General features: G+C 40.2%; 1 protein-coding gene across 6 annotated transcripts in view; it reads left to right on the top strand.

Annotated features, from left to right (window-relative positions):
- The window catches only part of cbfb (core-binding factor subunit beta), a 62,296-nt gene extending 49,435 nt beyond the window's left edge, over positions 1-12,861 (top strand). For 2 of the 6 annotated variants that reach the window (XM_084932690.1, XM_084932694.1), the window contains exons 4-7: positions 2,762-2,878; positions 2,967-3,062; positions 4,187-4,248; positions 9,242-12,861. In XM_084932690.1, the coding sequence (XP_084788816.1) occupies positions 2,762-2,878; positions 2,967-3,062; positions 4,187-4,216 (243 nt within the window). In that variant the 3' untranslated portion in view covers positions 4,217-4,248; positions 9,242-12,861. The remainder of the gene's footprint in view (positions 1-2,761; positions 2,879-2,966; positions 3,063-4,186; positions 4,249-9,241) is intronic. The other 4 variants (XM_084932688.1, XM_084932692.1, XM_084932691.1 and 1 more) reach the window with 3 other exon arrangements.
- Positions 12,862-13,472: the final 611 nt, after the last annotated feature.

Genomic DNA, 13,472 nt, shown 5'->3' with positions numbered 1-13,472 from the left:
ACACACATGCACACACACACACACACACACACACATGCACACACACACACACACACACACACACAGACACACACAGACACAGACACACACACACACATGCACACACACACACACACACACACACACAGACACACACAGACACACACACACACACACACATGCACACACACACACACATGCACACACACACACACACACACAGACACACACGCACACACACACATGCACACACACACACACACATGCACACACATGCACACACAGACACACACGCGCGTTTTCCCTGTCAAGCTAAATGAAGCTTTCTTTTAAAAGCAATATGCAGCTCCACAGATGTGGAAGCCATTCCTCTTGCTCTCTCTTGCTTTCACACACACACACACACACACACACACACACACACACACACACACACACACACACAGAAAAACATTCACTCGAATAAACACAAAAACCCACAGTCTCTTGGGGTGCGGTCTCCCCTGCAACCCCGGTGCAGTGTGGGTAGCTGTCGTAAAAGAGGTCCTGTGAGAGAGCGTCCAAAAATAGCCTGAGTAAAAATGCAGGACCATAAAGCTCACACAGTGTCATCTGTGTGTCTGTGGATGTGTTTAAGTTTTGTTCATTCATACCAAAATACTTATTGATGTTGATAAAAATAGCCCCTCACAGCTTCCCACCCTGACAAATACACTCTCTGCATCTGTCAGAGGTGCTGCTTCATTGGGTTACAGAAATCAGAGTAAAGAAAAGGACGAAGGCTGAGTGTCCTGCATCGTACATTATGAACTCTTTTGGCTGAAATAATTTCTTAAATCTTGTGAAATTCATTGTTTAGTCTGACTGTGTTTTAACTAACTGACTGTTTTTGGCTGCTTCTTCGGGGTTTTGCCTCAGTTCAGGGCGCTGCAAACAAGCTGAGAACGCAATACTGATTTATTAGATATGGGTTTTTATTGATCTCTGAGGGCCTTTCTCAGGAGCACAAAGACTGGTAGAATGAGCCCAGTATGTTTTTGAGGAAGGGAGAAATGTAAGATAAGATAAGATAAGATAAAACTTTATTAATCCCTCGGGTGGGTTCCTCTGGGAAATTCGGTTCCAAATAAGCACAGCACCGACAGAAGTTATAGAGTTACAGAATATTATATATATATATATATATACACACACATATATAAATACAAAGACATATATAGATAAAAATATACAAAGGGGATAAACAGAATAAATAGGAATAAAATAAAAATAAAAATACAAGTGGATTGCACATTTCAAGTATGGAGTCTTTTGCACCGTTGACTATTAACAAAAAGTATTGCACAAAGGTAATTGTGATAGGTAAATGTGATCAAATATAAGCGTTTTTAAGGCATATTGATTTTCGCAGGTTCACGCTCGCAGAGGCATCTTTGGCCACAGCAGGCAGCTACTTTCACTGTGGAAACAGAGTGTTACACCCTGAGTGTGCTGCCTGCCCAGCAAGTCAAACAAAGTTAGACTAGACAGGAAATAAAGTGTAGCATTTGAGCTATTGGTGTCGTGTGTTTTCTATTCCTCAAGTATTTTGATGGAACCCAAAAAAACTATTTTTTTCATCTATTGCCAAATACTGAGAAGTAGTTCAGTTTGCAACTACTTGAACAGCAAATCCAAACAGAGAAATAGTTTTGTGATCCTACAGATGTGAACGTGGTCTAAATTCAGTTCGTGCATACATGCAGACTGTGGCATACGCACCCTGACCACAGCCTGATCCTCTCCCAACGCACTGTGCTGCTCAGCAAACAAGGAAGAGACGAGGGTTCATGAAATATAAGTGAGCGCTTCTAGTCCCTTTATTATCACAGCTATTTCACCTCTCTCACTGACGGAAAGACAAAACAGAGACAAAACAAGGTCAAAGAAGAGTGACGTGGACAGTCTACTATCGATCGGCTAATGTTGTTCCGTTTCTCTTTCTGACTTAACTGAAAACACGTGACATTTGAGGCAAGATTACATTTATTTTCAATGAATAATGAAAGGGATGAAAGCTGTGTAGTCTAATGTCTGAATGAGACCATTAAAGAAGCCGCAGACCTTTTCCAGAGGCTTTGAAATTCAAATGCCTCTAAAAATGAACACAAAGAAGATGTTTTTGATATACGACACTCACGTTTGATCATTTTAGCTACACTGTATCAAAGGAGTGAAAGCATCAGTCACACAAACATTCGTGTACATTCAACGACCTCGACCAGTCGCACGTGCACACATTTGTAATTGCAAGTGTGTGTGTGTGTCATTTAATAGTCCGACACTCAGAGTCTCTGGAGAGGCCTTGACGTACTTGGTGGTTTTTCTGTTTCACAGACGATGGAGCAGGAGGGGTCAGCGGTAGGAAGGCGTCCACGTCCCAAACTCGGAGCTTTAACAGCCGATAGATTCTGATTTAAAGCCGTCATTTCGAATGAACTCGTGTTCACATGAAGCTGCTGCTCCACCCCAGGGCCAAAGCACAATCCGTGCACGCCCAGTGTTTTTGTCGTGAGGAGCAGATAACACATCTTTGTGTGATTCTTACAGAAAGAACTGATGTACTTTTAATATGACTCACTGCCATCTGCCTTAACAGCTTAGATTTAACTGTGATTACATGAGAGGATTTTGAACAACACCATAAGTGCTGCAAATACTTAACCAATGTCACAACACATATTGGTTGCTATTTAAAATGGCAAATGTGGACATTAATGTGGTTCTCGCGCTGTCCTTGCAGGTCTATTTAAAGGCCCCTATGATCTTGAACGGTGTGTGTGTGATCTGGAAAGGCTGGATCGACCTACAAAGGCTGGATGGGATGGGATATCTGGAATACGATGATGAAAGGGCACAGGTATCACCAGTTCTACTTTTTACTCAAATGTCTTTTCCTCGTCAGGAAACCAACTACGATCTTTCTTTGTTGTCGTTTGTGCTCGCAGCACGAGGATGCTCTGGCTCAGGCCGCGTTCGAAGAAGCTCGACGCAGGACGAGAGACTTTGAGGACAGAGAGCGATCGCACAGAGAGGATCTAGAGGTGAGAGACGAGGGATCGCCGACTATTTATGTTGACTATTTATCTCAAATATCTATTTTATCTTGAAATCTTTCTCAGTCTTGCAAAGCCGGTCCCAAATGATTCTGTTGTGGTGAACAAAACAAAAAAACCTCTCATATATGCAAAGGTTGGAAACGTGACTCGTGCAGTAGTGTTTCACTTCATGCTGGGCCTCTCAGTGATGGCTATAGTAGCTGTAAAGCAGTACAGTGAACACAAACTGCAGCTCTGGAGGTCGCAACAAAGCTTGACGTGTAATTATTTTTTACGGTGCATTTTAGTGTGAAAAAGAGAATTAAATGGAAAAAAGGCTCCTGCTCTTTTTGCCCTCTAACATATTTATGTTACAGACTGGCTTTGCAAGACTGGACAGAGCAAACAGCATCACCAACACAGCTTGCTTGTAGTGCAGTTTCTTGTTTGCAACTCTGAAAATAAATTGGCTCACTGAAAATGATTTTGATCCTCTGCTGAATTTTCTCACAGATGCTTTCAGACGCTGAAAGTAGAAAAGTATCAAAAAGTGAATTAAAAGTAGAAATGTATTAAGAGTGTAATATATATCTGCAGCATCAAATTTGTAGTATCGCTTTCCTTGCCTAGTGCTTGGGGTTGTGTGATGTGTGCTTGTGTTCTGTAGTTTGTTTTTAATTATTATTCTTTTTCTTTAAAGATTATTTCTGTAGTTTGAACCGTAGGTTTAGTGCATGATCAGTTTGGCGGTAATTCTAATCTGATAATTGATCTGACTTGATATTCATGAACTATTGAATGACTACAGTTTTGTCAGGTTTCCCAAAAGCCTCAGAAGGGAAAGTAGTTTGCTCATTTTGTGCATTCCTTTGAGAAGTTTAATTGATGCAAACTTGGCAAAACAAGGTGATGTGTTCATTTTAGTAGTTCAAATGTGACCTTTGAACTGCACGCAGACGCTATAAACTGATTTCTAAACTGAGATTCTGTAGGTTTGAAATTTGAAAGTGTCCCAAATGCATGTCATTGCTTGAGACAAACTCACTTTCCCAGCAAGGCTTTGGGGAGATCAGTGGCATCCTTCCTAAGTTGACGCCCTCCGAATGAACCCCAAATTGTTTATTTTTTAGGACCCTGTGGTTTCTAAAATCTGGGACTGATGACACACAGACAGCCAGCAGAAAAGAACAGGGTCTGTGTCCTTCATTTCTCACCATCTATCACACTGTCATGCACTAAACCACCTTGTGTGTGTGTGTGCATGTGTGTGTGTGTCCACAGTTTCATTTGTGTATCTGCATTCTTGTTTTTAATGTCTGTGTGTGTCTCTGAGCACCTGCAGCATTTTCTATGTTTTTATTTCCACACCATACGTGTGTGTGTGTGTGTGTGTGTGTGTGTGTGTGTGTGTGTGTGTGTGTGTGTTCATGACTGTGCATGCTCTGCAATGGATTTTATTCCTATAATTTTACGGTGTTTGTTTAATGCTTGAATGGTGTGAGAGACTCGGTGAGCACAATGTGATGTTTCATAGCTAGTTTGCAAAAGGAGACACACAGCCGGCTCAGGCACAGCTTTGTGGCACATGGCCCTGCAGAAATGAAAGAAAAGAGAGGCTGAATGTCGTCGTGTGAAACAGAAAGAAAGATTTGATCCAGGTTGCCTTTTATGTGACTGAGCTCATGTGGCTTCCCCGAGGCTGCGGCAGAAAAAGGAAACCTTGTGTCTCTCACTAAATCAGTAGAAGCACCATCACTAGCTTCTTTAACACAATGTATAAACGCGTTGGTTTCCATATTTAAAATGATTTTGGACACATCGGCAATCAGAGGATGGAAACTGTTCCACTGTACAGTAAAGTAACCGCACGTGAAGGTCATGTTACTAAAACGCATGTTTGAGATGGAGCACATGAGTACATTGTTGCTATCCTTATCAGCATATATGAATCATAGCGTATAAAGCTTAGCTTCATACATATGGAGATCAAAATAATATAAATCAATAATAAAATGATAATAGCTCATGTGATTTTATATCAAAGAAAAAATGTCCACTGACCCTGAGGAAGAGTCATGGCTATCTAAAAGCAACTGCCCCACAGATGATTTTACATTTCGATTCTTGTTTCATACCAAAAGAATCAGAGTTTGTAGAGTTGCTAGAAACAGCAGCCACAGCGGATCGCGCTATGAGCTTTTTGTTGTTTTCTCTGGGTGTGCCTGACGAGTGTTGCTGAATAGCTGCACAGATTCAGCCTCTGCATTTCTGTGGTCTGAACTCCACCTCTCCATCTGTCTCTCTTTCTCTGTAACTCTCTGTGTCTCGTTAGCTGGTGATCGAGTTATCTCGGTGTCCTGTCTGAGCTGCACGCACTTCAAAGGCAAAGTTAATTTCTTCTTCTCTCAGACAGAAGAGAAAGAAAAAATGAGCTGAGGCAAAATTCTCGTTTCTTTCCTTTTTTTCAAAATAGAAAGGGGAGTGAAATTTGATTGTTTCACCTGTACTGGAAAACACACATGATGATAAGATTAGGCAGATTAGTAGGTTAAGAAAATTATGTTGCTCCAACTTTGGGTTGAGAAGTTTTCAAATAGATCAGCAGCAAAACGTTGATGTCTTTTTTCTCCTGTGAATGCTGATTGAATATAAAAGACCAGTCATTTTGGCAGACACAACATTTTTCATCCAAACGCAGCGATATTCCAGTTACTCAAGGTCAAAGGGTGCCTGTCACAATGATGGATGTATAAGCAATAGATGCATTTTTAATACTGCATGCATACACACACGTGGTTTGTTTAGCTATCCCTGTGAGTGCTCGCCCTTTGCTGCTCCTGCACAAATAATATTATTTTACACATGCGCCGTCCAAACACTCAGTGCTGACTTCTGTTTGAGTGAATCGATCGGAGCTCTGACACTTTGGATGTACTGGACACTCTAATTGAACAGTGGGAATCGGGATCCTGTGAAATCCTGACGCACGCTGATCCATCTCCCAGTCCGGTTACATTATGTGATAAAATGAGCTAATGTACAGCAGACTAATGGGACAAGAGCAGGAGCGCCACAGAACTCGCCTGAAAAACATCCGGTTTTCTTCCGTGCACAAATGTGATTTTCCAAAATATAAACACGCTGCCAAAAACCCCACGCTTAGCTGATGCTGTCAGTCCAGGTGGTTGTGTGTTTGTGATTGTGTTTACTGATAAGAGGGACAGTTATTCTGCTGTTGTTTCAGATCAGTTCAAACAAGTAGAATTTAGTTTCAAAAGCAGAGTGAATCGAGAGAGGCTGCCTGCCTTCGAGCACACGCCAACCAAAAGCCTCTTTATGCACTCGGCCTGTTTAGCCTTACGTACCGGGTGAGTGATAGCAAAAACCTAAACATGCGATTTGCTCATGAGCACATCTGTTGCACCGGCCTCAGTGAAAGCCTAACCTCTATTCTCACTTTAAGGCAAACCTACACCCGATGTGTGAAAATGTGACGACTGGCCGAGGGTCCCCTTCGCTACGATGTCCTCACGTCAGCGGTTTAAAACTCAATCGGGTCCTCACTAGGATAGCTAGACAAGTGCATTCACACACAGTCACACGTGCACTCCAAGAGCAGAGAGATTTGGTGGTGAATGATGAGCTGCCACTAAAAGCATTAATATATCATTAGTATTGATTGCCATCAGACCCCCTGCTTTGACTTACACACACACACAAATACTGTACAGGCACACGTGCACAAACTCGCAGATACAGCACATTTGCTCCAAGTTTATCAAGACACACACACACAAACACGCACGTGTGCACACTTGACACACTATTGAGTTGTGGTTAAGCAGCCTATAGTGGTACAGAAGGCTCGCATCTTTTCGTGGATCAATACAGAGAGCTCTTCTGGCCTCATGATTACTGAGGACCACTCCCTTCTGCAGAGACAAACACTCGCTCAAGCTCTCGCTGTCTGATTAAAATCGTGCTTGTTTCCTGAGATTTTGGATAAACGAAGGTGTGTTTAGTCACATAATTAACTGCTACGTGCTGTTAATGTTAGAGGGAACAGTTTGTTTGTTTTTCATTTTTCAATTTGACCACTGAGAACACAGAGTAGCAACATGTCCTCAGCCAAATAATGTGAGCACCAAAACAACACATTTCAAAAGTTCTACAATTAGCAGTCTTCTTCCTTATCACACACACGTAAACAAGCATCACGTCGTACCCGGTGCTCTTCGTTTTGTGATCTGATAATTGTCCGAGATCCCAGAGCAGATTCAGTGAGAGCATTTCTGAAAATGACCTTTGCTTCATAGCAGTAACTATGATTGTAACTGGTTTTTAACTACCAACAAGCAGGCACTGGAAACAAGTTGCATCACAACTCTGTAAGTAAACAGCTGGCCAAGTAAACGCAAAACACAAATAGTTACATTATGTGCTCCGTTGTTAAAGGTGCTTATTATTCTTAATGTTTTACATCATCTTGCATCTAAAACACGAGACTGTCATAGTCATGATGGTTTATCTGTAATAGCTATCGAGTTCAACCCAAACTTTTTGCCTCAGTATCCCAGTTTTCTTTGGGTTTCTCCGATTGGCTCTGAAAAAAGCGACAGAATAATCCAATATGACATTTTCTGGGGAGTACATACGCACATGGCACAGATGGTGCTGTGTGATCAATTAACTCAGCTTTGATTCAAGTCAGTCTAAATGAGCCACGCATTAATATTTGATGGTAGCAGCGTTGATAGAACAACAGAAAGCTTTCCAGAGGAGACTGACAGGGCCTGGAGTCAGTCTGGCTAAGAGGAGTTAAAATGGTAGTATGACATAGTGTGTGTGTGTGTGTGTGTGTGCATGTGACTGCGTGTATGTTGCTATTATCGTGAGTCACTGAGATGACACAAACTACATTCCACTTGAACTAAGCAACCCTTTACTATCTCTGTCTGCATTTCTGTCTGCTCTGCTCTCTGCTTCACCTCTCCCCCTTCTTGCTCTCAGTTGACCCCTGCTAAACTCCCCCAGCTATCACTTAAATGTAAACCTCCTTTTTGAACATGAACGTTATTTGGAGTTGTGGTTGCTCGTTTTCCTTTTGTTTTGCTTTGTTCATTTGTCTCTTTTAATTCTATTTTGTTGTACTTTTTCAACATGTTCAAAATAAAGATTCAATCAATCAATCAATCAATCAAACCTACAACCACAGGTTTTTTTGTTTTTACACCAAGAGACCATGCTACGGCGCAACAAACACGCGGACACTAAACCCAGTGGTCACATATTTTTAAAGGCCTCGTCTCTCGTTTCTACTGGTGACCCAATAATCTGCTTTGTTAGTGTGTTTGTCTGCGTCAGCCAGTTTATCTCTCTGCCTCTGCCTGCCTGTCTGCCAGTTACCTCAACTAAAATATCAACATCGGTAAAGTGTATAAACAGCAGCACAGTCGTGCTGTAATGAAGCTCTCTGAGTACCTCTAATGGCAGTTTGGGGTATTGCAACTTTCTTTTGTAATTCTGTGTGTGTGTAGAGTCTTTTCAACATAGAAATCAGACTCTGTGTAAAGATTCTTACCTCTAGTGAAGCTTGGCATGTTTGCTGTAGCCATGGTGCTGGGGGCGGGTCAGAGGTGGCCATATTTGGATGAGAGAGGCTGAGTTATCAGATAATGTTAGCGAGCTGCAATCATAGACTGTATGGGTCCAGTATGCAGACACACGCCTTGTAATTAGTGCTACATAAAACACTATTATAAGTTAATTGGAGCCTCTGGCATGTCACTGCATTAGATGATTGCATAAATCACCAACAACACAAATGTTTACTGAGACGTCTCTGTGACTGGAATTAGCAGCGATGAAGGTGAACTCCTAACGTTAAGCCTTAATTAAGTGTTAAAGAAGATTTATAAAGAAAACTTTGCTCTCACAGTGGTTGTAGTGAAAGGCTGTAAATATGTTTACTTCTGTTTTAATTTGGGAGTCTGTGGGTATTGGCATTATTTTGAAGTTCGCCCCAGACTGGAGAAATCTTTACATTTGTTAACATGTGAAAATCTGTACTTAATTTATTGTCTTTTTTCTCTCTCATCCCTTCCTTGCCATCTCTTTCCTCCTGTCGTCTTAACATGCTCTTCTCTTTCCCCCTCTTCCATCCTTTTATCCCTCTCTCTCACCAGTCCAGACGACAGCAGGACCCCAGCCCTGGCTCAAACATGGCCAACGCTGACATGGAACACAAGATGCGCTGAGGAGGAGGAGGAAGTTATGCAAGGAGGAAGAGTAGAGAACCCGTGCAGGCTGTCCATTCACTTTCAATGCAATCAACTGAAAAAGAGTTGAATGAAACTGCAGTCGTAGATCAGTTGTTTCTAACGATGAAGGTTTCGCGTGATCATTTCTACATGCGACTCGTTTTGTTGTTTTCAATATTTGAATGCAGATGAAAATTGATTGAATTGAAAGTGAATAAAAACCGGGCCGAGGACACAAAGGACCTGGGCAAAAAGTAGTTATATGAATATTTAAATGTTGAACACGAGCAGTTAATGTTACAGGATATTGTAGATGTGACACGGCTTTCACGGATGTCATTCAGATTTAAAAGCTTTAATATTTTTTGTCCAGGTCTGAAAGAAAATCGATGGATAGGGCTAGTTTTGCATACCAAAATGTATTTTCTATTACTATTACTGTTAAAATAGAGCAAGAGTGGTTGTCAGAGGGCTTTAATGTCATTAACGGGGGAGGGAGGGCAGAAGCTGAAAGAAGCAGTTAAAAGAGTTTGTTGTGGCCTGAGGTCACAGCTTACCAGCATCAAAGGTGTTGGAAAAAATTTAAATAATTTAAAAAAAGGTTTCTGCATTGTTCAGTGTTGTGCAACACTTAATATTTGTTAGCATGCCCTTGTTTACCCCTACTATACGTAGCTCACGTCCTAAAGCCTGCTGTTTTCTGAGACCAAAGTTCACTTTGCTGGAAAGGGGAGGGGGGGCGGCAGGGTGGGAATAAAAGAAGAGGGAAACTTTACTTGCATTTACTTTTTTTTTAAAGATAATTTTGCCAGGCTCTAGGGTTTAACAGCATTTGCTGTACTGTAATGTTAATTATCTATGAAAACATCACTATCATAAGATACCTGTGACGGTGAAATAACAGGTAATGTAGCAACAATCTGAAGGTAAAACAACAACAAATATGCTACAGTAGCAGTGGCTCTGGAAGCAACTGGGAAAATTGTGTTTTTCTGGAGAGGGTTGGTCAGTCCGTGTGTCTTTTGTCTTCCAAGGGTTTGATTGATTGTGATACAATCAGTCTTGGCCTTTCTTTAGATGCATGAAACCAAACACAGGCCTGCCTATGCTCGTTGTTGTTCCCCACGTGGCCCGTCTATCATCAGAGCAATCGTTACAGTGCGTCGATTTGGAACAACAGGGTGATTCAAAACTATGTCATCATAGTGCTCCTGCTGCGGACCCCAGCAGGAGCACACCCGGAAAGACACAAAGGATCTGTGTCCTTATAGGACTTTTCAGATTTTCAAACCAAATGTCGCCTGTATGAACGATTTTTTTAAAAAGGGGTCGCCGTCTAATGAATCAGATGTATCTCCGAAATCTGGGATTTTTTCTTCTTCTATTGGTTCATAAAAGATATTTTATATATATTGGAGATATGTGGTTTTCATCAGACAGTGAGCATCTGTCTGATCCATAACAGTTATATAACCCATCCATCCAGATCTGTCACCCAGATATTCCTTATCAGAAAAGGACAATAAAACCTAAATGCAGTCTAGCATCCCGTGTCCTGTTACAGCGTGATGAAATGCTATGTTTTTTGTTTGTTTTGTTATCATTTTTGTTTGTGTGAAAGTCATGATGTTTACTTTTTATATTACTTCTCACTTCTGTATATGTACTCGCTTTTGTTCAGCTTTCAGCTTTCTTATGAAGCAGCAGCGGCTGCTGTAGGCTTTTCTAAAGTTTAAAAGTACAAAATGTGTCCAGAAATTTGGGATGTTTGAGGACTTTGATGGATTTATTTTCCACATGTTCTTTTATTAATGTTATTATTTTTATTGCATTTGTTGTTATTTTATTTTAGTTTTTTTTTTTTAAATCCTCTTACTGGGTTAAATACATTGACTGTGGATTAACTTATGTCCTGTTACCAGGCAACATATTTTTTTTATTTTTTGCAGCTGAAAGTTTATTTCAGTTTCCAATGTATTTTAAATTTAGTACAGTCAACGGTTTCATTATAATTATTATAACCAAGAAAACTCTTTGTTCCTGCCTTTCTTTCTTCTCATTGTTAGCAGTTGTGTCGAGATTGACATAAAATTATAAAACTCTTATTTTTTGTACATTGAAAGCCACGAGTTTGTAACATTTTACATGATGTTTTGAAGTAATGTTGTTGCTAAGAAATGATAGTTTAAATTAAAATAAAAAGAACAAAAATTTAAACTCAAACAACGAAAAGAGACTTGATGAAGTCGTACGTTATTTTTAAGTTAAGGCCTCGGGATCCAAATGATGCCTTAACTTAAAATGATGAAGGACTCATTTTTAATCAAAACTTCACAGAGAGTCCATCCTCTGTTTCCCCTTGCTTCAGGTAAAACAAAAAAATACATTCTGGTTTTCAGATATACATGAAAGGATTTAATAACGTTAACCTAAGGTTTTTTTTGTCTCCCCCCCCCATTGGAGAATATTGAGAGCACAGAGAAATGCTTACCTTAGTCTCCTCATACCCTCCAAAGTCAGCTGACCTTGTGACTCAGTGCTTAATAAGTTCAAGAACGTGGAAAATATATGATCTGTCTGAGGTTACCTTCAGTGGGATAAGTGGTGGATTATGTTGTCTGGGTTTAGCTCGGTGTTATGTTGAAAAGTTGAGACATAGCAATCAGATGCCACTGAAGACTTTGAATAGGGTGAGTGGACGAAGGGACAGAGTGAGGTAATTGAATGTGCATATAAAGCAGGTTGTACCATAAGATGGGGTTAAAGTGATGCTGGTTTGAAGTGTTCATACTTTTACATGAATGCTAGCTGAGGTTTTAATGGGGCTGTAGCCAGTCTTGAAAATTTCAGGATTAAGGAATTTGATTTCATTCAATGTCAGCGATGGTAAAAATGGCATTTTCACCATTTTTTGGTGGAAATTGAGCATTAATGAACCATTAATGAACCGGTACAGCACAATGAAGGGGTAAGAAGTAGGTGTTAAAAGCAGAATGGTATGAGGCATTTTCAACTAGGTTGTGTTTTTGTAAATTGATAGCATGTGTACCAAATTTGGATAAAGCATTCTGTGATAAATGTGGGATTTCTTCCACATGGTCAAATCTGAAATTATATATCTATGGGTTTTAACAGTGTCCTCGGGTAAAGAAAAATTAGCCAGATAAAGACTGGAACTTCATAACCAAGTCAAAGATTTAGGTTGTATTTAGTGAACCCGCAGCCCTCATCAAATTATAACCACGCCTCAGGTGGAGTCCATCCCTCAGTTTTCTTAATGCAGGCATTAAGGCAAACCATAAAACATTTTTTCTTCTTCTTCTTTTTTTTTTACCTAAACTGTTTATGTTCTTAAGTGTTTAACTTATTTATACTTACAACAGCTCTGTGATATTTAACAGCTTGGGCATACTTTCAGTTTCTCCTGCCTGCTTGTGGTCTATGTTTCCCTCTCTTTTAGGGTTGAGCTTGTCCTCCCAAAGAAAATATGAGATACTCAATTTAAAATGTTGGATGTTTTTCAGAATAAACCTGTATTAATTCTTTGATTTGTTTATGTCTTTTTTTCAAACTAAATATAGCAGTTGAATGTCTTTGAATCACTAAAACTGGCATGTCAGTTTTTCCCTAGACTATATATGTATATCCAATTCAAATCAATTTTATTTACACAGCGCCAAATCATAACAGCAGTCAAGGCACTAAGGTAGACCCTACAATAATACAGACAGAGAAGTACCCAACAATCATATGACCCCCTATGAGCAAGCACTTTGGTGACAGTGGGAAGGAAAAACTCCCTTTGAACAGGAAGAAACCTCCGACAGAACCAGGCTCAGGGAGGGGCGGGGCCATCTGCTGCGACCGGTTGGATCCATCAGATTATTTTCGGCATAGCTCTGCTCTCCTTTACCATGAGCAGTCAGATTACCTTGTAAAATAAACTAAAGTAGGACCTTTTCACTCCACACATTTTAACTTAGCACAGTGCAAAAACACAGTTATTACTAATAATATTAATAATATCCCAATTAGCCAAGACAGTATAAAAGGAATTACGGAGTTTGACCTTAAATTAGTTTTGTGACAAGTTGTGCAGCTTTTTTGCGTTTATTCCTTTTGAAACAAAATGTTGGAAACTTTGATTAAAAAAGGG

Source organism: Perissodus microlepis, chromosome 7 (genome assembly GCF_051167445.1).
Source record: "Perissodus microlepis isolate ML-2025 ecotype Zambia chromosome 7, ASM5116744v1, whole genome shotgun sequence".
Classification (NCBI taxonomy): domain Eukaryota; kingdom Metazoa; phylum Chordata; class Actinopteri; order Cichliformes; family Cichlidae; genus Perissodus; species Perissodus microlepis.
This window is presented reverse-complemented; position numbering and strand designations above follow the sequence as displayed.